Here is a 26,032-nt window from a genome sequence, read left to right as displayed (position 1 = left end):
GAAATAAGGAAAGAGGGATAAGGACAGCCAGTTTCCCAAACAGGCTTGTTTTAATGTTGCATGACAATGAAGCCCCTTCTGTTGTAATCCTCACACAAAAGAAGTAGCCTGAAGTAACTGATGTCAACTAATCAGCTATTTTTCTATTGTTCTGTCTCTCTGTCCCCACCTTCCAAGGAAAGTAGCTTAGAAGTGACCAATATGTCAAGGTCCCATGAGAAGACTGAAAAAAGAGAATAAAGAGGAAAGAAAAGAATGACAAGAAAGAGAAAGAAAGAAAGAAACCAGTATGCTCTTTGTTTTTTGCTTTTGCTTCCTCAAGCTTTTCTCTGTCTACAAAGCCAACCTCTCCTGCTCAGCTCATCAGAACCTTCACTCCACTTTCTGGAATAAAGTGTTGCCTGATCCTAGAGTCGCAATAAAGCCAATTGAGAGCTTAAAACTAAATTCGTTGTAATTTTGTCCTTTGCCAAGGGGGGAAATAACAACAAAAACTTCCCAAGAGTACCTATATCCTCTTATCACTTTTTCTGGTCTTTTCCTTAGTTTTTGCGAAGTGAAATTGGGAAGGTGGAGACTGTCTGTGCTCACACGTTTCTGAGGGAATGGTGTGCAACAGGGTTACTTGAATCCAAATTAATTTACTCGCCATTTCCCACTTATACTAGACATTATTACATCAGTTCTCTAATGTAGCACCATGCCTTCCCCAGTTACAACCCAAAAGAACGTGCTGAAACCTGCGGACACCACACTCAATGCAAAAACTCCAAGTTCCGAAATCCTCCGTAGCCTTTCCCCACCGCCTCCTCGCAAAAGCAGCCTCTTCAGTACTGGGAGTTGTAGTCATTCAGAGTCTTCCCTTCCGGGATGAGGGGCGAGAGCGCGCCTCGAGGAGCTACATCACCCAGGAGGCAGTGCGCACTCCGCCCTCGCTGGCGCCGGGCTCCTCCCTCTCTCGCTCCTCCCTTTCTGGGCTGCACCGCTCACGCTTTCCTGTTAGTCCGAGCTGGGAGAAGTTCACTCCGATCAGCTGATCCCAACTGACAACAGGAGAGGAGGAAGCCCGGGAGGCAACGAAGGAGGAGGGTGGCGGAGATGGAGATGGGGATGGATCTGCCGGTGTCCTGAGGAACAGCCTCTGTCCCCACCGGCGCCCTGCGGCCCCCCGACGCCGCCTTGCTGCGGCCGAGCTTCTCCGTGGTGGGATCCCCGGGCCGCGGCGGGCAGGGCAGGGCGGGGAGGGCACGGCCCAGCGCGGGGCGAGTGATCGTCCTGGGGCTCAGGCTTGCCCTCGGGAGGAAGGGGGGGCGGGTGCGGCGGGGGTGGGGGTGGGGTGGTATAAACAATGGATTCGGCTCGGGGCTTTGCCGGCGTGGAGGGGATTTTGGGGGACCTTCTTTGTTCTTAGGCTCCGCTCCTGCCCCTCGGGTTGTGCCGGTGGTGTCCGGGTGGAAGGAAGGATGAGGAACCCCCGGCTGGGGAGAGGTGTCGAGGTGGGGGCCCGAGTGGGCAAAATGTTTGGTTGACATGGCCGGGCGTAAGGTGTACTTTTGAAGGTTGATTTTATATTTTTCTCAATTGTGACAAGTTTGATTTTTGTTTCTGTTTTGGGAGCTGGCTGGGCATGTCTGAGGTTAGAGTGTAAATAAGATCCCCTAGTCACTCCCTTCGCCTTCCTTGTTTATCTAAAAATAAGATTGATAAATTGATTACTGTAGGGGAGGAGTGACTATCAGAAAGGCAGGGCTTTACACCTTGTCGGGGCCTTGGAATGCGGGTCAAGGCTAGGGGGAATTAGGAATATAATTGTCAAAGTGACAAAAGCCCCTTTCTTGCCCCAGTTATCTTTTTTCCTATTTTGAAGTTATTTTTAAGTTAGTTTTTAAGTGACAAAGAGAAAAATTATTTGTTTTGATTCACTGCAGGCCTGGCTTTGCCACAGGTCAAAGTAGAGGAATTGTCTCCTGTTGCTCCTTTTTTTTTTTTTTTTTTCAATTAGTGAAAGAAGGGACAGAAGAATTACAATGTAAAAAAATTGTTTTTAAACATGAAATTGTTACTATTGTTTCTAAGTTTAGAGTCCTTAATATACATCTAGCTAGAGTTGAAACAATCCAGTTACAAGGCTAACCAGGTCGGCCCAGGTATTTGATAGATCTAAAGTTTATTATTACATTTTCATTAGCTTTGTGAAGGCCTCTCCACTCCTCCCAATTGTGGGATGCCTGTGGGGGTGCAGAGGGCTGTCCTTCCAAGGACGACTCACTTAGTGATTTAGATTCTGAATTTAATACCTGAATGAACAGAAAATTCCAGTCTGGGAAATAGAGCAGCAAAGTCTCTTAAATGCCTTGGGCCTAGAGGTGGCGTTTGTTGTCAAGAGGAGGAACTTTAGCCTTAATTTCGAGATTTTTTTTTTTTTTTTTTTTTTTTTTTGAGGGAGTCTTGCTCTGTCTTCCAGGCTGGAGTGCAGTGGCAAGATCTCGGCTCACTGCAACCTCCGCCTCCTGGGTTCAAGTGATTCTCTTGCCTCAGCCTCCCTAGTAGCTGGGATTACAGGTGCCCGCCACCATGCCTAGCTAACATTTGTATTTTTAGTAAAGATGGGATTTCACCATGTTGGGCAGGGTGGTCTCGAACTCCTGACCTCAAGTGATCTGCCAACCTTGGCTTCCCAAAGTGATGGAATTACAGGTGTGAACCACTGCGCCTAGCTGTACAACAAGCCGGTGTAAGTGTTAAGATAAAAAACGAGATTTCTGGCCAGGTGCGGTGACTCACGTCTGTAATCCCAGCACTTTGGGAGGCCGAGGCGGGCAGATTACCTGGGGTCAAGAGTTCAAGACCAGCCTGGCCAACATGGTGAAACCCCGTCTCTACTAAAAATACAAAAATTAGCTGGGCATGGTGGCGAGCGCTTGTAATCCCAGCTCCTTGGGAGGCTGAGGCAGGAGAATCGCTTGAACCCGGGAGGCGGAGGTTGCAGTGAACCGAGACTGTCCCATTGCACTCCAGCCTGGGCAACAAGAGCAAAACTCTGTCTCAAAAAAAAAAAAAAAAAAAAAAAAAAAAAAAAAAAAAAAAAAAAAAAAAGAGGAATGAGATTTCTCTTAGCAGTTTTGGGCTAATATTTAATTTAGTCAAAAAAAATTTTTTTTAAAGGTGCACTTCCGTTTTTTAGATGAGTGAAATCCTTTTCCTTCCTCTATTCTAGGTATCCCCTGAAATACTAACTTCAGGTCGAATTATATTGAAAAGCTCCTGACCACTTTCTTTCATTACCAAAACTTTGTAGCTGATGTCCAACCGATGAACCCACCACTGTACACCCATCAGACCTCTCTCAGATAGCCATAAAAGACCCTTCCAAGTCAATTTTGACCACGTCTTTGCTTGCACTTTATGGAGGATGAAACCATCAAACCAAATCAACGTTGCTGCTAATACAAGAGTCTTAGAGGCAGCAAATTAAAAATTTGAACATTTGTTTGTGAAGAGCTGTAACAGGACATGAAAGGTGTTCTTTTTTAAAGTGTTCAGAACCCTGTGGAAGTTTCTTGCAGTCTTCAGACTCAAATCTTCGTCTTCACCCCTGGGGCAAGCTCAGTGACTACTATATGGTGGGTGTGTTTCCTTACCAGTGTGAGTATGAGTGCCCAGACTTCCCCAGCAGAGAAGGGCCTGAATCCGGGGCTGATGTGCCAGGAAAGTTACGCTTGCAGCGGGACTGATGAAGCTATCTTTGAGTGTGATGAGTGCTGCAGTCTGCAGTGTCTCCGCTGCGAGGAGGAGCTCCATCGGCAGGAGCGCCTGAGAAACCATGAGCGGATAAGACTCAAACCTGGCCATGTCCCTTACTGTGACCTCTGCAAGGGTCTCAGTGGGCATTTACCAGGTGTTAGGCAGAGGGCAATAGTGAGGTGCCAGACCTGCAAAATCAACTTGTGCCTGGAGTGCCAGAAGAGGACTCATTCTGGGGGTAACAAAAGGAGACACCCTGTTACTGTGTACAATGTCAGTAATCTCCAGGAGTCACTGGAGGCAGAAGAGATGGATGAGGAGACCAAAAGGAAGAAGATGACTGAGAAGGTTGTGAGTTTCCTCCTAGTAGACGAAAATGAAGAAATTCAGGTAAGCACATGGGTATAGTGGGATTCATGTGTAGTAGAGCAGATCTGTTGTTGGAAGTCAGCTCTCAAAAAACAATGTCCAAGAGGAGATCACATTTTAATCATTAAAAGGCAAGACCTCTGGAGGCTTTAGTTGCATGGAGTCAGATTTAGTTACCAGCTGCATGACCTCTGGCTGAATTACTTTACTTCTCTGACCCTTAGCTTTTTCATCTATAAAATGGGGGGACAGCCTACTTCATCGAGTTGTGAGGTTGGAATGAGACAGTGTTTGTAGAGCCTGTTGCATAATAAATGGTCAGTGTATATGGTAGCTGTTGTTAGTATTAATTGTAGCATTATTATTAGAACAAACTAATTTAAAACATTTCAGAATGAGAGCACCCTGGCAAGCTGTGAGTAAATGTTAGTGATGCGGGACTGCACCTATCCAGGGAAACACACTAACAGTGGGTCCCATGGGAGTGCTAGCTAATAAGGCATAAACCTGTTATCTCGATTTAAAAAGTGGCTTTTAATAAGGACAATATTCTTTCCAGATGGTCTCTTCATATATATATTATATATATTATATAGTATATACTATATAATATATAATATATATTATATTATATATAGTATATATATTATACTATATATAGTATATGTATTATATATTATATATTATATATAGTATATGTATTATATACTATATATAAAATATAAAAAATACATATATGTATATTATATATAAAATATTAAAAAATACATATATGTATTTTATATATATGTATTTTTTTTTTTTGAGATGGAGTTTCGCTCTGTCACCCAGGCTGGAGTGCAGTGGTGCCATCTTGGCTCACTGCAACCTCTGCTTCCTGGATTCAAGCGATTTTCCTGCCTCAGCCTCCCAAGTAGCTGGGATTACAGACGCGTGCCATCACGCCTGGCTAATTTAGAATTTTTAATAGAGACAGGGTTTCACCATATTGGCCAGGTTGGTCTCAAACTCCTGATCTCAAGTGATCCGCCCGCCTTGGCCTCCCAAAGTGCTGGGATTACAGGCGTGATTGGCTGCTCTCTTCATATTTTCTTGTATAGGTTTCTGAACAGTAAAAGCCAGTGAGGGCATCTGGGAGTACAGAATGACTAGGGGATATTTGGCTTGAGTCTGACTTGGGGAGATGGTAGTGTCGTGACAGCTAGGCGAGATTGGGGAAGGGGTAGTATAATGTTTATACTTTTGAATGAAGGTAGTGTAATGTCTATACTTTTCTTTTGAGTGGGCTTTCAAGTGAAGTTTGCTTGAATTCACATCCTTGTTTACCAATCACCGTATAGCCAAGGGTGATAAAAATCCTTTCCATTCCTAATCTTTTTGAGTCCTATCAACAATCCTGTGAAGTACAAGTGAAACCGAGGCACAGCTTAAATGATTTTTTATCACAGTCTGGCACAAAGTATCCAGTACCAGTTTGTTGTAGTCAGTATCACTGGAGTATCTGTGGTCCATTGACTCAGTACTTTTGATGGTGATGACTCCTTCAGTTTCCAGTTTGGAGGGGAGTACCTATGTAAGTAAGTTACCATTTGAGAGGCTCCCTAATTACCCACCTAATATTTTTTTCTGTACTTTTTTCCTCCTTGGATAAAGCTGATGGAAATGAGATACATCATGATTCCTATATACTTCCATTGTCAGCTTAATACTTTGCTAACACAGACTTTTCTTTATTGGTTTGAGAGGATCGAATAGAGTTATGGAAGAGTGACCTAGATCCCATTCCATGTCCCTTGTCAGCGATAATGTCTTCGTTATGGATTACGCTCTATTTGGGTGACACTATGGAGTAAATCTTTTATAAATGGAACACTTGGATTTTGGGTGATTCTTGATGGTCTTGCTCAGTTCTCTGTAATGTCAGCTTTTGGAAAGTCATAGTTTGGTTGTTGCCATTTTTGTCAAATGAGGGGAAGCTTTGGGGTGAACTAGTAACCCTCATGGATTGCATTGGCACCTTTAAAAAGAATGTTTTTTTGGGGAGGAGAATGTGTATTTTTTTTTTCCTTTTGTAGCATTGATACGTGTTCCTTAGTTGAAAATTAAGAGCATATAAAGAAGTATAATGAAGAAGATAAATCTAACTACCCAGAGATGATATTGGTCCTTCATCTTTTTTTTCTTGAATGTAATATGTAATAATTGGATTGTTCGTAAAGATTCTTCCTGCATTTCCTCCCTTCATAAACATTAACCACTTCCTAGGAAATAACAGTTTATTAATTGCAAGCAGCATTTTTGGGACTGATGGTTTAGACATAGAATTCATTGATTTTAGGTGATTTGTTCTCATAGAGTCATAAATGGAGAAATACTTAAAATATCTAGTTCAGTTTTCTGGTAGTGAATGTTCAAAACAATTAGATGATTGACATAAATCTAGGTTATAAATTAAGCTAGATTGTGAACTTCTGGAGAGCAGGACCATGTTTCACGGCCTATGCCATGTACAATGGTAAACACATTGTCAGTGCATAAATACTTACTGATTGGTGTTGTCACATCTCAACTTCAGTTATTTATTTATTTATTTATTTTTATTTTTTATTTTGAGACAGAGTCTCACTCTGTCCCCCAGGCTGGAGTGCAGTGGCACGATCTTGCCTCACTGCAAGCTCCGCCTCCCAGGTTCAAGTGATTCTCCTGCCTCAGCCTCCTGAGTAACTGGAACTACCGACACACACCACCCTGCCTGGCTAATTTTTGTATTTGTTTTAGTAGAGACGGGGGTTTCTCTATGTTGGTCAGGCTGGTCTTGAACTCCTGACCTCAAGTTATCCGCCCACCTCAGCCTCCCAAGATGCTGGGATTACAGGCGTGAGTGACCATGCCCAGCCAACTTCAGGTTTTAAAAAATGGATATCAAGGCCAGACATGGTGGCTCATGCCTGTAATCCCAGCACTTTGGGGGGCCCAGGCAGATAGATCACCTGAGGTCAGGAGTTCGAGAGCAGCTGGGCCAACATGGTCAAACCCTGTCTCTACTGAAAATAAAAAAAATTAGCTAGGCGTGGTGGCTCACGCCTGTAATCCCAGCTACTGGGATTGCAGGCACCTGCCACCAGGCCTTCCAATTTTTGTGTTTTCAGTAGGGACTGGGTTTTGCATGTTGGCCAGGATGATCTCCAACTCCTGACCTAATTGATTCTCCTACCCTGGCTTCCCAAAGTGCTGGGATTAAAGCAGTCACCATTAATGATGAACTGCGGCCAGACGCGGTGGCTCACGCCTGTAATCCCATCACTTTGGGAGGCCGAGGCAGGTGGATCACGAGGTCAGGAGCTCGAGACCAGTCTGGCCAACATAGTGAAACTCCGTCTCTACTAAAAATACAAAAAAATTAGCCTGGTGTGGTGGTGTGCGCCTGTAATCCCAGCTACTCAGGAGGCTGAGGCAGGAGAATCGCGTGAACTCGGGAGGTGGAGGTTGCAGTGAGCTGAGATCACACCATTGCACTCCAGCCCGGGTGACAGTGCGAGACTGTGTCTGAAAAAACAAACAAACAAACAAAAAACAGTGAACTGCATGCCTTTCTAGAATTTTTTCATTTATACTTATCCTTTTCTTTCCTTTCCTTTTTTTTTTTTTTTTTTTTGAGATGGAGTCTCACTCTGTCACCCAGGTGCTGGAGTGTGATGGCACAATCTTGGCTCACTGCAACCTCTGCCTTCTGGGTTCGAGCAATTCTTCTGCCTTAGCTTCCCAAGTAGATGGGAGTACAGGTGTGTGCCACCATGCCCAGCTAATTTTTGTATTTTTCGTAGAGACAGGGTTTCACCATGTTGACCAGGATGGTCTTGATCTCTTGACCTCATGACCTGCCCACCTTGGCCTCCCAAAGTGCTAGGATTACAGGTGTGAGCCACTGCACTCGACATAAATTTTCTTTTTTTTTTTGAGACTGAGTCTTGCTCTGTTGCCCAGGCTGGAGTGCAGTGGTGTGATCTCAGCTCACTGCAACCTCCGTCTCCTGGGTTCAAGTGATTCTCCTGCATCAGCCTCCCGAGTAGCTGTGATCGTAGGCACCACCACCACGCCTGGCTAATTTTTGTATTTTTAGTAGAGACAGGGTTTCACCTTGTTGATCAGGCTGGTCTCGAACTCCTGACCTCGTGATCCACCTGCCTCGGCCTCCCAAAGTGCTGGGATTACAGGCGTGAGCCACTGCGCCCGGCCTCGGCCTAAACTTTATAATTAAACTTCATTGTGGCCAAAAGCACCAGCTCACCAATTCTTTATGGCTGCTGTGAGAATCCGATGAACCATAGCTCTGTATAAATGTATTATTTATCATTATCAAAGTGTTATTGATGAACTTCCTAATAGCAGTAAAGAGTCTATCGGTTAGGTTCCGATTTTGTTTTTCATGTTTCTAGGCATTTGTGGGTTTTGAGCATTTTCAATTTAGTACATAGAGATTTTTTTTTTTTAGATGGGGTCTTGCTGTGTTGCCCGGGCTGGCCTTGAATTCCTGGGCTCAAGCAATCCTTCCACTTCAGCTGCCCAAGTAGCTGAGACTACAGGTATGCACCACTGTGCCCGGCCCACAGATAGAAGTTATTTTAGCACCTGTAGGCTGTAACCCTTGTGTGTGGTCTCCTCAAATTCTATGGCCTAGAGTCTCCTAAGATTTTTGTGTATGATTTGAGTACTATTCAGTTTCTTTTAGAAAATGTAAAAGGACAAAAAGCTTCCTTTAAGGGTGAACATTTTGTCATTACCTTGTCATTTGAGTGTGTACTAGAGTGGTAAATTTGAGAAGAGACTGACTTTTGGTCTCAGAAGTAGAAAGTCACCTGTAGCTCCTAAATGGACACATTTGACCTGCTAGCCAAAGACATCCATTAATTCATCACATTTTTGGTGCATATATTATGTGCCAGGAACTTTTTTTTTTTTTTTGAGATGGAGTCTCTGTCACCCAGGCTGGAGTTCAGTGGCACGATCTTGGCTCACTGCAACCTCCGCCTCCTGGGTTCAAGCAATTCTTCTTCTGCCTCAGCCTCCTGAGTAGCTGGGATTACAGGTGCGCGCCATCATGCCTGGCCAGTTTTTTTGTATTTTTAGTAGAGATGGGGTTTCACCATGTTAGTCAGGCTGGTCTCGAACTCGTGACCTCATGATCTGCCCACCTCGGCCTCCCAAAGTGATGGGATTACAGGCATGAGCCACTGCGCCCAGCCGTGCCAGGCACTTTCTATGTTCTCGGGATACATGGTTAATAAGACATGGTCCATTCCTTCATAGAGCTTACCATTCAAGTGGGGAAAGCAGATATCACACATGGAAACACCTAAATAGTTGGTTCAGCTGTAGTGAGTATTATTAAGGAGAGTGATTTGGAAGCCTCTTTGGCAGGATGGTCAGACAAGGTCTTATTGTAGAGGTGCCTTTTTTTTTGTTTTTTTTTTTTGTTTTTTTGAGACAGAGTCTTGCTCTGTCTCCTAGGCTGGAGTGCAGTGGCGCAATCTCACCTCACTGCAACCTCTGCCTCCCGGGTTCAAGCGATTCTCCTTCCTCCGCCTCCCAAGTAGGTGGGATTACAGGCACCCATCAACACACTCGACTAATCTTTGTATTTTTAGTAGAGACGGGGTTTTACTATGTTGGCCAGGCTAGTCTTGGACTCCAGACCTCAGGTGATCTGCCCACCTCAGCCTCCCAAAGTGCTGGGATTATAGGCGTGAGCCACTGCCCCCAGCTTGCAGAAGTGATGTTTAAGCAGAGACCTTATGGGTAATACTAATGTGGTATGTAGGCCTCCAGATAGAGGGAATGAGAAGAAAATGAAGGTCAGATGGCATGTTCAAGGCTAGAAAGAATGCCATTGTGGCTGGAGTGAGCTGGCAGAGAATAGTAAGGAAAGAGGTGCAGAGGGAAGCAGGTGCCAGAGCATGGGAGGCCGTGCAGGCCGTAGAAGTAAGCGGATTTTATTTTAAGGGTGATGGGAGACACCAGACTGCTTTATGCTAAGAAGTCACAGGACCTGATAGAAGCTATAGTGACCTGATAGAGACTGATGTATAGACTAGATGGTAGTGACTGTAGAGGGACAGGAAGGAAGGCAGGGAGACCACTTAGGAGGCTGTTGCAGAGGGTGAGGAAAGAAGTGGTGTAGATTTGGTATTACTGAGATGGGGAAATGGAGAGACATTGATGAATTTTGGACAAAGTTCGTAGGTAAAATTGGAGTGCTGATATGTTGGATGGAGGAGTGAGGGAGTAGGAGAAGTCAGTGGTGACTTGTAGGCATTTGGTTTGTACAAATAACACTTGCTTATTTAATATGCCAGGTTTTATTGTGTGAAATTGATAAAACTAAGTCTTTAAGAACCTTATTGGTACAAAAAAGAGAGAAATTACTCCCGTTTGTATTATCTAACACAGTGGTTGTCAATCAGGAGCGATTTTGCTCCCTCAAGGGACATTTGGCAATGATGGGAGACATCTTTGGTTGTCACAACTGAGCTTTGGGGGGAGTATGCTGCTGGATAGTGCATAGAGGCCAGGGTGCTACTTAAAACCACACGCAGGACATAGGGCAGCCCCCAACAGAAGGAGTTATCTGGTGGTATAAAAGGTCAGTAGTGCTGAGATTGATAAAGTAATTGATCTGACAGATGAAGGTTTAGTCTAACAGGACATCTGGACACTAGTGAAGTGGAAAATGTATCAGGGACAAAAAAAATTGAACCAAACATCAGTTTTTCCTTCATCTTTTTTTTTCTTTTTTCTTTTGAGACAGGGCCTTACTATGATGTCCAGGCCGGTTTCCACCTCCTGGGCTCATGTGATCCTCCTGTGGCCTTCCAAACTGCTGGGATTACTGTACCTGGCCTTTTTCCTCCCTTTTTTAGTTCTATTTGCTCCTCAAGTAATTTATCTGGTGAACTCAGCATTCTCTTTTGACATACTTTGTAACCTCTCTAGTGAAATGGTAAGACTTTCTGAGTTGTATTCATTGATCTTTTTTTTTTTTCTTCTTTGGGGACTGGAGTTTTGCTCTTGTTGCTCAGGCTGGAGTGCAGTGGCGCAATCTTGATTCACTGCAACCTCTGACTCCTGAGTTCAAGTGATTCTCCTGCCTCAGCCTCCTGAGTAGCTGGGATTACAGGTGACCGCCACCACACCTGGCTAATTTTTAGTAGAGACGGGGTTTCACCATTTTGGCCAGGCTGATCTCGAACTCCTGACCTCAGGTGATCCACCAGCCTTGGCCTCCCAAAGTGCTGGGATTACAGGCATGAGCCACTGCATCTGGCCGTATTCATTGATTTTTCTAGGCCTCAGTGGAACTGTACTAGGAAAACCAAAGGACTTATAGATCCTTTATTTATTTATTTATTTATTTGAGACGGAATCTTGCACTGTTGCCCAGGCTGGAGTGCAGTGGTGCGATCTCAAGCTCACTACAAGCTCCGCCTCCTGGGTTCCTGCCATTCTCCTGCCTCAGCCTCCTGAGTAGCTGGGACTATAGGCGCCCGCCACCACGCCTGGCTAATTTTTTGTACTTTTAGTAGAGACGGGGTTTCACGGTGTTAGCCAGGATGGTCTTGATCTCCTGACCTCGTGATCCTCCTGCCTTGGCCTCCCAAAGTGATGGGATTACAGGCTTGAGCACCGTGCCCGGCCAAGATCCATTATTTAGAGCTCGTAACAAATAAATGATTCACGCTGACAAGTCATCTATAATCTCTTGAAGCCAGAGGCAACACCGTAGCAAATAAGTTAAAGGTCAGAAGAATAAGATTTCTGGTAGTTAGAGTTCTTAGTGGGGGAAGAGGATAGAATTTTCCCATCTCTTGGGTCTTGTGTGGGAGTCAGACATCTTGTTGTATTAGAATGTTAACCTATCAGGAGAAGAAAGGTGAAACAGTAAAAGGCATTTGTTTTTCTTTGTTCTTGTGTTTTTATTATTTATTTATTTATTTATTTTTGAGATGGAGTCTTGCTCTGTTGCCAGGCTGGAGTGCAGTGGTGCGATCTCAGCTCACTGCAATCTCCACCTCTTGGGTACAGGCATGAGCCACCGCGCCCAACAAGACTGCTTCTTTAAGAAGACCCATCGTGTAGCTTGGCGGCTTCACTTGTTTATAGTCCCAGAATAGCGTTGCTCAGAATACTGGGACTTGACTAAAAGAGATGTTATTCTAGTGGAGTTCAGGAATGGAAAATAGCAGGCCGGGCGTGGTGGCTCACGCCTGTAATCCCAGCACTTTGGGAGGCCGAGGCAGGCGGATCACTTGAGGTCAGGAATTCGAGAGCAGCCTGGCTAACATGGCAAAACCCCGTGTCTACTAAAAATACAGAAATCAGCTGGGCGTGGTGGCAGGCACCTGTAGTCCCAGCTACTCAGGAGGCTGAGGCAGGAGAATCGCATGAACCCAGGAGGCGGAGGTTTCCTCTGCTATTTCCTCCCTCCCTTCCTTTCTTTCTTTCTTCCTTCCTTCCCCCCTTCCTTCCCCTTTCCTTCCCCCCTTCTTTCCCTTCCTTCCCTCCCTGCCTGCCTGCCTGCCTGCCTGCCTGCCTGCCTTCCTTCCTTCCTTCCTTCCTTCCTTCCTTCCTTCCTTCCTTCCTTCTTTCAGATGGAGTCTCACTCTGTCACCCAGCTGGAGTGCAGTGGCACCATCTTGGCCCACTGCAACCTCTGCCTCCTGGGTTCATGCAATTCTGCTGCCTCAGCCTCTTAGTAGCTGGGACTACAGGCGCCTGCCACTATGCCCGGCTGATTTTTGTATTTTTAGTAGAGACGGAGTTTTGCCATGTGGACCAGGCTGGTCTCAAACTCCTGACCTCAAGTGATCTGCCTGCCTCGGCCTCCCAAAGTGCTGGGATTACAGGCATGAGCCACTGCACCCAGCCCTGTATGGGAATTCTTTACCACAAACTGGGCGTACTGGTCTGCCACATCTGTGCCACTTCTATTTCAGGCTTGTCTGCTGTTCACTTTCTCGGCCCTGTTCTTGGCTTTCTGGTCTAGGGTAGCTTCCTGGGGCTTGTTCTTTCCAGCTCCTCTGTTTGAGATTGGCTGGTAGATAACATAACAGAAGGAAATCCTTCAGGACTTCATTCTGGTCGTAGATCATGAGCCAGAGGGATCATAATCTTTCAAATTGTTGAATTTTCCCATTTTTCTCTTCCAATGGCCACAGTATTATAATGTAAGGACTAATTTTGGTGCAGTGGCTGGTTAGCCCTTTGGCAAGTTCTGGTCAGAATATGAATATATCTATTATTGGTTTCTTAGGTGTCATATAAATATAACAAAAAAATAGGTCTTCTTAGGAGCTGTCAAAATAATAACCAATAGTTGGGTTGGTAGCAGGGCCTCCTCCTCTATCATTGCCTTTAACACAAAGAAACTCAAGTAAAAGCCCCTTTTGTTTAGTGATAGTGGTAGAGGGGAAGGCATTATATGGCGTTTACTGGGAAACACAGGGTTGAGGATGACTCAGACCAAAAGAAAGATGAAAGAAACCCTATTATGTGCCTTCAGTTTCTGCCCAGTGTCTCGTGAGCTTTTTCAGCCTGGGGAATCATTCAGTTACAACAGACTCCTGGCATTTAACTTTGTAGGCTGTTTTGTTTTAGTACAAGGATGTTTCAGATTTGACCTATGTAAGCCATCGAAACCACTGTGAGTCAGCTTTTTAGAGAACCTGTCTTTAACTACTTTAAGACACCTCCAGTTTGCATGATTCTCTTTTTTCTTCTGGCCTGTCAATTCCTTGAAGTGATTGATTTTTCTGGAATTGAGCAGGCATTTGGCTTTTTGAGACAGGATTAACATAATAGACATATTTCTTATTAATTTGACCTTCAATGTTTTCCTGTGGGTGCATCTACTGGCCGAACCACCCTTGAGTTTATCCAGGAGATTATACAGGGCAGATGCACTTCTGATGGCTGGTCAGGCTTTTCTGGGGAGTCTTCCCTGCTTTGGGAGGAGCTCTCATGAGATCATTTCTATCTGAGGTTAGAACTGCTAAATGTATCGAACACATTTGCTTGATGGGAAATCGGAGGAAAGATGTGGCGAGACCATGAAGAAGGGAAGAAAAACAAGGGTAAAGAAGTTTCAGGCAAGAGGAGTTGGAAAGACCTATGGAAAGAGACATAGGGAGCTTTTGAAGGTGGGGAAGGGTGGATGCTTCCCTAGAGAATCTTTTGTTCATTTTCCCCTTCTTTTCTTGTTTTTTCTTTTTTTTGAGATGGAGTTTCGCTCTCGTCGCCCAGGCTGGAGTGCAGTGGCGCAATCTCGGCTCACTACAACCTGGGTTCAAGCGATTCTCCTGCCTCAGCCTCCCAAGTAGCTGGGATTACAGGCACCTGCCACCATGCCCGGCTAATTTTTGCATTTTTAGTAGAGACGGGGTTTCATCATGTTGGCCAGGCTGGTCTCGGACCCTTGATTTCAGGTGATCTGCCCACCTTGGCCTCCCAAAGTGCTGGGATTACAGGCATGAGGCACTGCACCTGGCCCATTTTGCCCCTCTTTTCAATGGCTTTTGGCTAGCATTTGAAGAGCCTCTGTTGACTGGTTTATATGGTCAGCTTGGTCATAGCTGCAGTTCTTGGGGCAGAGATGTTTTCCAGCCATACATAAGTAGCTGATCTCTGGCTTGACTTCACTGGAGGATAATTGGACTTCCAGGTAGCTTCTAGAATTTTCGTCCCTTCCTGATTTCCTTCTACTTGAGACTAGGTTATTGCTGTCTTTCCCAGGAAATTTGACTCTAGATGTTAGAATACTTGAAAAGAACTGCCACAGCCTGGTTCTGGCGTGAAGTCACAGACCCTCAGGTTCAAGTGAAGGGGCAGCATGATCCTGAGCAATCCAGAATTCAAAGAGTATCCTAGAAATTCCTCTACTTTCCAGCTCAATCCCTTCTGTCTCATGAATATGTTATCTACACAGCTAAACTGTCATCTCTCATAATTTTTTCTTTCAAAGCGCTCAATACAGTTTATGTGTATCATTCTACAGCAGTCATAAATATTTATTGAATTGTCAATTGCATGCTTTGTGAGTTTCAGTAATATCTCTGAAAAAATGATTTAAAGTGAAAACTCAGATTAAATGACACTAGGGAGGAATGGCAGAGGCCTTCATTCCCTGGAATGAAGCTCTCTTTTCTGTTTATCTCTGAGTAGAGGCTTTTTGAGGATCCCACAGTTCTTTTTTTAGACAAAATCTCCCTCTGTTGCCCAGGCTGGAGTGCAGTGGCACTATCTCAGCTCACTGCAACCTCCACCTCCCCGGTTCAAGCGATTCTCCTGCCTCAACCTCCTGAGTAGCTGGGATCACAAGCGCGTGCCACCATGCCCGGCTAATTTTTTGCATTTTTTTTTTTTTTTTTGAGATGGAGTTTCACTCTTGTTGCCCAGGCTGGAGTGCAATGGTGCGATCTCGGCTCACTGCATCCTTTGCCTCCCGGTTCAAGTAATGCTCCTGCCTCAGCCTCCCGAGTAGCTGGGATTATAAGCATGCGCCACCACAGCCAGCTAGTTTTGTATTTTTAGTAGAGAAGGGGTTTCTCCACGTTGGTCAGGCTGGTCTCGAACTCCCGACCTCAGGTGATCTGCCTGCCTCGGCCTCCCAAAGTGCTGGAATTACAGGTGTGAGCCACTGCGCCTGGCCAATTTTTTGTATTTTTAGTAGAGATAGGGTTTCACCATGGTGGCCAGCCTAGTCTCAAACTCCTGACCTCAGGTGATCCTCCCACCTCTGGCCTCCAAAAGTTCTGGGATTACAGGTGTGACCCACCGTGCCAGCCTAGGTTTCTTTTTTAATTCAAAAGATACATCCTTTTGAGGGAGGGAGTGGTAAGTATTGAATAAGGATCCTCCTTGTTCAATTATCCCTATTTCTCTGTTTTTTTTTGAGACATAGGCTCTGTTGCCTAGGCTGGAGTGCAGTGGCACCATCGTAACGCAAGCAATCCTCCCACATCAGCCTCCCAAGTAACTGGAACTACAGGCATGTACCACCGTGCCCAGCTAACTGATTGATTTTTGTAGAGATGAGGTCTCACTATATTGCCCAGGCTGGTCTCTAATTCCTGGACTCAAGTAGTGCTCCGGTCTTGGCCTCCCGAAGTGCTGGGATTAAAGGCATGAGTCACTATGCTCGGCCTATCCTTATTCCCTTAATGAAGCATTTATTGGAAACCTTCCCTAAGGAGAGTTTTGTTTTGTTTCGTTTTGAGATGGAGTCTCGCTCTGTTGCCCAGGTAGGAGTGCAGTGGTGCAATCTCCATTCATTGCAACCTCTGCTTCCTGGGTTCAAGTGATTCTCCTGCCTCAGCCTCCTGAGTAGCTGGGATTACAGGCACGTGCCACCACGTCCACCTAATTTTTGTATTTTTAGTGGAGATGGGGTTTCACCATATTGGTCAGGCTGGTCTCGAACTCCTGACCTTGTGATCTGCCCGCCTTAGCCTCCCATAGTGCTGAGATTACAGGTGTGAGCCTCTGTACCCAGCCTCCCTAAGGAGAGCTTTTACTTGGGATAATGAAATTTCCAACTGATGGTGATGACTCTGGCTTGGGGCAAACCGCAATGATGTCAGTCAGCATGCCTCTAGCATTTACTACAAGTTATTCTGGGCCTCCACTGTGCTAAGTGCCTGATGTACATCATCTTATTTAATTTTTGCAGAAATCCTATGAAGTAGATTGTGTTGTTATCTTCATTTTAGAGGTGAATAACAGAGCCCCAGAGGGGTTGAATAAAGTTATCCTAAAGTCAGTGGATGATAGAGTGAGGTTGGTTGAACCTTTAATGGTGATACTATACCATTCCCTCCCCCAGAGGATATAGCGTCTAGACATTTTGTGCTGTGTTCATTCATTTATTGATCAATTGTGTCTTGATTTCCTATTTTGTGTCAGGCACTGTGCTAGGGTTACGGTGGTGAACAACACAGACCGTATCTCTGCCAGCCTGGAGTACATTCTAGTTGGGGTGTTTAGCGCTGGAAGAGTGGGAAACGTTAACAGAGGTGGTGGATGGGAATGGAGGCTTTGAGCAAGAGAAGGGTTGAATCAGTTGCCCAGGGTATGATTTAAACCTAGCTCTCTTTTCTAGCCTGGTTTGTGTAGCTTAGCTTTTACTGTTAAGTCCTTTCTTAGACCTCAGAATCATTCCAGAATGAAAGACCATTCTGCTTACTGACAGGCCTTTACTAGAGCTTACATCTGTTTTCACAGCTGGCCAAATATGGATATGCTGTGCCACTTAAAAAGGTGGCTGCATCTCCCATCCAGAAGCTCCTCAGAAAGTTCCCTTGAGGATGAGGTGGGGCTTGGGGATGACTCGGTATTTCCAGTGTGTCCTCAGAATTCATCTTTGCTTTGGAAAGCTTTTTATTCAGATATAAATGGATTGCTGAACTGGGTGTGTTGGGTGTGGTCAAAGAAACTGATCAGGGAGCTAAAAATGACTTTTTTTAAAAAAAGAATTTCTTTGTGGACCATCTCTGCATAGAAACACTTTTATTAGGCCAGGCGTGATGGCTTACACCTGTAATCTCAGCACTTTGGGAGGCTGAGATGTATGGATCACCTGAGGTTAGGAGTTCAAGACCAGCCTGACCAACATGGAGAAACCCCCATCTCTACTAAAAATACAAAATTAGCTGGGCGTGGTGGCGCATGCCTGTAATCCCAGCTACTGGGGAGGCTGAGGCAGGAGAATCACTTGCACTGGGGAGGCAGAGGTTGCAGTGAGCCGAGATCGTGCCATTGCACTCCAGCCTGGGCAACAAGAGTGAAACTCCGTCTCACACACACAAAAAAATAAAAAAAAGAAACACTTCTATTTCTGCTAGGATATCAGAGGAGCTGCAGGCAGTCTCTGTGAAGCAAAGTGTCAGAAGCACCACTGGTAGTTACAAGACATGGAGAGGAATTCCTGACCTCTCAAGTAATGGAACACTTCGGGGACACCAGAGTGGAAGAAAGTGATCTTTGCCCCTGCCAAATGTGCTCAGTGTGTTTGTGAGACCAACCCCGTGACTTCAGTGTCTTCAGAAAACATTTGATTGAGAAATGGTTGTGTTTTTATGTGAAACTCTAGCAACATGTACATGGATAAACATGAGGTATACATGCCCTTTAGGATAGAATGAAAAGAAATTTTCTAAACTTGCTGTGTTGAGGAAACAGGTTTAATAGAACTTAAACCTTGCTATTGGAAGGAAATCTCCTTATCATTTGGACTTTAAAATAGACTGGCTACTGATCTGTTTGACATAGTTTAGGTAAAATCCTGTTTGAAATTTAGGCTATGGGGTTGGGCTCAGTGGCTCACCTATAATCCCAAGTGCTTTGGGAGGCCAAGGAAGGAGTATTGCCCGAGGCCAGGAGTTCAAGACCAGCCTGGGCAACATAGAGAGACCCTGTCTCTACAAAAAATAAAAAAGTTTAGCCAGCTATGGTGGTGCACGCCAGTAGTCCTCCTAGCTACCTGGGAGGCTGAGGCAGGAGACTGATTGAGCCTAAGAGGTTGAGGCTGCAGTGAACCACTGTATTCCAACCTGGGCAACAGAGCAAGACCTGTCTTTAGAAAAAAAAAATTGGAGGAATGTATGATTGTAGTTGGTACAGATTAAATCCTTTTTTCCCAGGGGCCAGTACTGAAAAGACCTTGGTGCCAAACTACTTTTCTTAAGAGTGTTTTCCAGGTTTGTTGGGGTTTAACTTCTAGAGTCTCTGACTATGCTGTGTTGAACTAACTTCCTTCCTTCCAAGGCTCTTTAGTTCCTTCCTCACCTCTTGGTTTCCCTTTTCAGGCCTCCTTGGAACAAAGCCGGTGCATGGTCTTTCATTCTAGAATGATTCTGTGAGGGCTTAGAAGGAGTCTCTCGAGGGAGATCATCATCATTCCCTTGGCCTGCTTGGGTCGCAGGTTGACTGCTGGACACTTTTCACTACCATGATCTATTCTGAATTCTAAACTGGGGCCGGGCGCAGTGGCTCATCCCTGTAATCCCAGCACTTTGAGAGGCCAAGGCAGGCAGATCACCTGAGGTCAGGGAGTTTGAGACCAGCTGGACAACATGGTGAAACCCTGTCTCTACTAAAAATACAAAAAATTACCTGTGTATGGTGGCACGTGCCTGTAGTCCCAGCTACTCAGGAGGCTGAGGCAGGAGAATCGCTTGAACCCGGGAAGCAGAGGTTGCAGTAAGCCGAGATTGCGGCACTGCACTCAAGCCTGGGCGACAGAGTTAGACTCTGTCTCAAAAAAAAAAAAACAAAAGGAACTGCGGTGGGGGATCATTGAGTACAGTTATATTTCATTTTATAGACTCTTCTTGGGAGTCTACACAAAGTAAAAAGCTTTGGGTGAATTGGAGGGAGAGAGAGAGGTGCTGCTGGGTTTTGTAAAGGTTTTTAGACAGAGTCTTACTCTGTTGGCCAGGCTGGAGTGCAGTGGTGCAATGTCGGCTCACTGCAACCTACACCTCCTGGGTTCAAGTGATTCTCCTGCCTTAGCCTCCCGAGTAGGTGGGATTACAGGCATGTGCCACCACACCCAGCTAATTTTTATATTTTTAGTAGAGATAGGGTTTCACCACGTTGGCCAGGCTGGTCTCGAACTCCCGGCTTCAAGTGATCAGCCTTCCTAGGCCTTCCAAAGCGCTGGGATTACAGGTGTGAGCCACCACGCCCAGCCTCATAAAGATTAATACAATATTAGATAGTTACTAAGAGCCAGCTATAAAGCCAGTATGAATAATAATGTGTTTTGGCCGGGCGCGGTGGCTCACGCCTATAATCCCAGGACTTTGGAAGGCCGAGGTGGGCGGATCACTTGAGGTCAGGAGATAGAGACCATCCTGGCTAACAGGGTTAAACCCCATCTCCACTAAAAATACAAAAAATTCTCCCGGCGTGGTGTTGGGCGCCTGTAGTCCCAGCTACTCCAAAGGCTGAGGCAGGAGAATGGCCTGAACCAGGGAGGCGGAGCTTGCAGTGAGCTGAGATTGCGCCACTGCACTCCAGCCTGGGCGACAGTGAGACTCCATCTCATAAAAAAAAAAAAAAATGTGTTTTGATTAGCAGAAGAAAGTTATCTGATGCAAGCAGTGAGATCTTTCATTTTAGGTAGAATTCATTTAGATCTTACCACATTGCTGAATCAGCCCCCAAATGAGCAATTCGCAGGTGCAAGCCCAGCTGCTGCTGCTGTGCACCTGGGTGTTTTCCCAGTGGGCTGGTCTTTAATAATGGTTCACATATCGAGTGCTTACTCCGTGCCACGCACTGTGCTATGCCTTTTACATACTTTATCTCTTTTAGTCTGCTGAGTGTCGCTAGGAGCTGCACACCTGTTATTATCTCATTTCCCTGAGGCGTCGAGTAGTTAAGTACCTTTCCCAAGGCCACACCATGGTTTCAAAGCCTGTAGTGGCATTCGGGTGTTTTGGACTCGCCTGAGGCCTAGCAAGCTCAGGGAAGATGGAAGGCAAAAGTTGGGGAGGGGTGGCTTTGGTGTCCCTCCTGCATTTGCTGTTGGTAAGGGCCAGTGACCATTTCAAACATGTTGTCGACTTGGATGGGGGCCAGGTAACCTATTTAACTCCAGGGTTGGAGCACCGTGGGGTCACTGAGTGTAGACAAGCCGAACAAGTAGAGCTGGAGCCGCGTTCCTTCCTGGCCTCTTCCTTCCTTCATCAAAGGGAATCTTCTTATTTTTCTCTACCTTTGCCTCCCTGACTGAAAACCAGTCTTGCTACCACCTAGGCTAGGCTGTTCTCTCCTTTCTGGCCTAGGGAAAAATACTCATATGTTAAGGATGAATTTAGTAGTATATCAGGAAGCAAAGTCACATGAAAGGCAGAGAATTGTGCCAGAGAAGTGTGGTTTCAGTGTGCCAGTATTTTCCCTCGTATTTGTTTATTTGATTAATTAGCACCTGCAAAGATGGTTATAGCCTCCTTTTTTTTTTGAGACAGGGTCTCACTGTCACCCAGGCTGGAGTACAGTGGCGTGATCTTGGCTCACTGCAAACTCTGCCCAGGCTCAAGCAATTCTCCCACCTCAGCCTCCTGAGTAGTTGAGACTGCAGGCACGTGCCACAACGCCCGGCCAATTTTTTGTATTTTTAGTAGAGATAGGGCTTTGCTACGTTGCCAAGGCTGGTCTCAAACCCCTGGGCTCAAGTGATCCATCTGCTTTGGCCTCCCACAGTGCTGGGATTACAGGTGTGAGCCACTGCACCTGGCCAGCCTCCTTTCACATGAAGAAAATGCAGTCGGTGCATGTTAAGGGATTGTTCACTGCTTGTCTGTAGAAAAAACAGCCTGGAGCTTTGAGTTCCTCCTCCCAGGAGTATTATTTGCACTGGACTCATCTATAGGCCCAACACATGGACATCCACACTTGACACACCCCCGGACACCAAATGGCTAAATGGTATCACCAAATGCAGGCAAGGAGTGTTTTCTTTCCATCCCATATGAGTTATATATATATATATATATATATAGTACATCATTTGGTGGACACTTAATATGAATCCTGAGACATTTAATTCTGTACCTAAATGTTCCCCCGTCCCCACTTTCAGGTGCCTGCTCTTAGATACTCAGGATAGCAGTGGCTGTTTTGTTTGTAAAGAGTCACGACAGAGTAGATTTCCATGGGGAGAAAATCCCTAGGCCTGGTCTTCCATACCAGGCCTGGTGGAGCAGGTGGATGGCTCTTCCAGCAGCCACCCTGACCTCACCTGACTGTGCCAGTAGAGCTTTTTGGAGCTTTTGTTTTGTTTCTCTTGCTGGCCGACTTAGCAGCTTGGAACCAGGCTGGCTGAGTGACACGGGTCCAAAATGGGCTGTTCTGTGTAACTTCTTGTTTCTGTCCGTTGTCTGCTGGATCAGTTAGCCCATCACCAAGTTTATGAAATGCTGCTGTGTGTTTAGCCCTGTGGAAAATGTATGATGGGAAAAGTGTTTAAGGTACCTGTGTACCTAGCAAGGTGGCTGGTGTTTATTCACTCACTCATTCACTCAGCAGCTGTACACTGAGCCCCTCCTGTGTGCCAGGCGGTGTCCTGAGTGCTCTGCATGTAAAGATAAGGTAGACACGGCCCTGCCCTCATGGCTGTAGTGAAGGGCACTGTCACCGCAGCCGGCATTCAGTGAACTGTTAGAATTGTCAGCAATATTCAGGCTCTTAATAATGAAACAATAGTGATGTCATTAATAGAATAATGAGTGGTTTACTTTTTTTTTTTTTTCAGTTAGAGTCTTGCTCTGTTGCCCAGGCTGGAGTGCAGTGGCACGATCTCGGCCCACTGCAATCTCCACCTCTTGGGCTCAAGTGATTCTCGTGTCCCAGCCTCTTGAGTAGCTAGGACTATAGGCGTGAACCACTACGCCCAGCTAATTTTTTGATTTTGTAGAGTTGGGGTTTTGCTATGTTGCTTAACGTAGTCTTGAATTCCAGGGCTCAAGTGATCCTCCTGTCTTGGCCTCCCAAAGCACGGGGATTTGGTTTACCATCTCGATGGGTTTATAGGAAACAAAGGTTTATCATATTTTCACACTGAGTGGTCTGTATATTTCTCTGTTATCAAACCAGCAGACTCTTGAGAATCAGCAAGGTGTTCACCTCTATAATCCCAGCACTTTGGGAGGTGGAGGGGCGGATCACCTGAAGTCAGGAGTTTGAGACCAGCCTGGCAAACATGGCGAAATCCCATCTCTACTAAAAGTACAAAAAAAATTAGCTGGGTGTGGTGACATGTGCCTGTAATACCAGCTACTCTGGAGGCTGAGGCAGGAGAATGGCTTGAATTCAGAAGGCGGAGGTTGCAGTGAGCCGAGATTGTGCCCCTGGACTCCAGCCTGGGTGACAGAGTGAGATTCTGCCTCAAAAAAAAAGAAAAAAGGGCCGGGCGCGGTGGTCACGCCTGTAATCCCGGCGCTTTGGGAGGCTGAGGCGGGCGGATCACGAGGTCAGGAGATTGGGACCATTCTGGCTAACACGGTGAAACCCCGTTTCTACTAAAAAATACAAAAAATTAGCCGGGCATGGTGGCGGGCGCCTGTAGTCCCATCTACTCTGGAGGCTGAGGCAGGAGAATGGCGTGAACCTGGGAGGCGGAGCTTGCAGTGAGCCGAGATTGCGCCACTGCATTCCAGCCTGGGTGACAGAGCTAGACTCCGTCTCAGAAAAAAAGAAAAAAAAAAGAAAAAATCAGCAACGTGTTTTATTCTCTGTTGGCTGGAATATACTTGATGTGAAGCTTCCTCACTCCTTTGGCTGGAGTAGCCATAAGCTCTTTGAATTAGGAGCTTTGACCCTGGGCTACTAAAAATACAAAAATTAGCTGGGCGTGACAGCGCATGCCTGTAATCCCAGCTACTTGGGAGTTTGAGGCGGGAGAATCACTTAAACCTAGGAGGTGGAGGTTGCAGTGACCCAAGATCACGCCACTGCACTCCAGCCTGGGCAACAGAGCAAAAACTCCGTCTCAAAAAAACAAAAACAAAACCAAAAACTGTACTGAGATGTAATTCACATACCATAATATTCACCAGTTTAAAGTATATAATTCAGTATTTTTAGTATGTTCATAAAGTTGTACAGTCCTTACCACTATCTAATTCTGGAATATTTTCATCTTTCCAAATAGAAACCCAGCTTTAGCAGTCTCTCCCTCCTCCCTCCTCCCTCCTCCCTCTAGCCTCTAGCAACCACTAATCTACTTGCTGTCTATGAATCTGCCTGCTCTGGACGTTTCATATAAATGGAGTCGTACACCATGTGGTCTTTTGTGTGTGGCTCCTTTCACTTACCATGTTTTCAAGGGTTATCTGTGTTGTAGCATGTATCAGCACTTCATTCTTTTTTGTTGTTGTTACCCCAGTAGTGTCAAGCAAATATTATTTGATAGCCAGCTACGTTCATTTCACAAAAATGTTTTCCCAACATTTCTACCTAAATGTTATTAGGTAACAGTGAAATTTGTATTCTTTCTTTTTTTTTTTTTCCGAGACGGAATCTCGCTTTGTCGCCCAGGCTGGAGTGCAATGGTGCGATGTCAGCTCACTGCAACCTCTGCTTCTTGGGTTCAAGCGATTCTCCTGTCTCAGCCTCCTGAGTAGCTGGGATTACCGGCATGTGCCACCACACCTGGCTAATTTTGTATTTTTAGTAGAGACGGGGTTTCTCCATGTTGGTCACGCTGGTCTCGAACTCCTGACCTCAGATGATCTGCCCATCTCGGCCTCCCAAAGTGCTGGGATTACAGGTGTGAGCCACTGCGCCCGGCCAAAATTTGTATTATTTCTCTAGGGAAAATATTTGCACTTTAGCCTCTCCATATGATAATTGGGGATGGGAGGTAGGTACAGAACTCTCACTTGTCCATGTTATAAGCACATTTGGAGGGTAAAATTATTAATAAATACTTTGGAAATATACAGAATATTACAAATTCTATAATTATAATTGTGAAAAGCATTTCCCATCTTTAGATGAGATCCGGTGTGTTCAATGGGGTATGGCCGTAGACAGTGTCTTTAGAACAAGAGAAATGTGACTGTATTTTACATGCTTTTCTCATTCTTTCAGTCTAAGGTTAAGTAAGTGAAACTTAAATAAAAGACTACTGTGGATTTTAGGAAAATCTGCTATCGCATTAGTTTTTCTCCACTAAAAAGCTAATTGAAATGATTCAGGATATAATTTCCAATAGAATCTTTCAGATGTATGATTCCCTTCAAATTTGCTAGTCTTATCTATTTTCTGACCAATCTAACAAGTCCATAGGGAAACAGTATAGTGAAAAAAAGAAAAAAACAACCAATACTAGGTCAGTAGATATTACTTCAATACAATGAACAACATTTCGCAACAGCAGGAATACGCAGTCTTGCATAACATTCAAAGCCCCCTCTGAAGTTTAAGAAGCAAAGATTTAGGAAGACTGTGAAAGGAGGAAGTGGCACAGTCATGACAGAAAACATTCAAGGCATAGATAGGAATTTCTACCAAGTCAGGTCAAAGTAAGAACATATGTAAGAAATGTCCCAAAGGTGAGAATAACTGACACATATTGAAGCAAGGGGTGGAAGTGGCTCATTCCTTTTTATGGCTGCGTAGTAACTCAGTGTATGGATATACCACATTTTATCAGTTGATGGGTCTTTGGGCTGTTTTCACTTTTTTGGCTGTTATGGATAATGCTGCTGTGAATATTGATGTACTTAGAAGATTTGTGTGGACATGTGTTTTCAGTTCTCTTGGGTATATAGCTAGATGTGGACAAGCTGTTTTCCGGACTGGCTATGTGATTTTACGTTCCCACCAGAAGTGCATGAACATTGTGATTTCTGTACATCCTTGCCAGTGCTTGTTGTCTTTTTTTTTTTTTTTTTTTTTTTTAGAGACAGGGCTTCTCTCTGCCACCCATCCTGAAGTGCAGCGGTGCAATCATGGTTCACTGTAGCCTCGAACTCCTGAGCTCAAACGATCCTCTTGCTTCAGCCTCCTGAGTAGCTAGGATTATGGGCGCATACCACCATGCCCAGCTAATTTTTAATTTTTTTTGTAGAGACAGAGGTCTTACCATGTTGCCCAGGCTGGTCTCAAACTCCTGGCCTCAAGCTATCCTCTCATTTTGCCTCCCAAAGTACTGGGATTATAGGCCTGAGCCACTGCTCCCAGCCATTTGTTGTCTTGTGGATATGAAGTGATAGCTCACTGTAGTTTTGCTTTGCATTTCTCTAATGACTCAGGACTTGGAGCATCTTTTCAGATGCTTATTGGTTGCTTGCATATCTTTTATGGAGAAATGTCTATTCAAATTCTTTGCCTACTTTTTAATTGGGTTGCTTATCTT

At 45.1% G+C, this 26,032-nt stretch overlaps 1 protein-coding gene across 1 annotated transcript in view; it reads left to right on the top strand.

The window, feature by feature from the left end:
• Positions 1-916: 916 nt before the first annotated feature.
• The window catches only part of ZFYVE1 (zinc finger FYVE-type containing 1), a 56,892-nt gene continuing 31,776 nt past the window's right edge, over positions 917-26,032 (top strand). The window contains exons 1-2 of the mRNA XM_003263669.3: positions 917-1,203; positions 3,218-4,134. Of these exons, the coding sequence (XP_003263717.2) occupies positions 3,652-4,134 (483 nt within the window). The 5' untranslated portion in view covers positions 917-1,203; positions 3,218-3,651. The remainder of the gene's footprint in view (positions 1,204-3,217; positions 4,135-26,032) is intronic.

Source organism: Nomascus leucogenys, chromosome 1a (assembly GCF_006542625.1).
Source record: "Nomascus leucogenys isolate Asia chromosome 1a, Asia_NLE_v1, whole genome shotgun sequence".
In the NCBI taxonomy this organism is placed as follows: domain Eukaryota; kingdom Metazoa; phylum Chordata; class Mammalia; order Primates; family Hylobatidae; genus Nomascus; species Nomascus leucogenys.
This window is presented reverse-complemented; position numbering and strand designations above follow the sequence as displayed.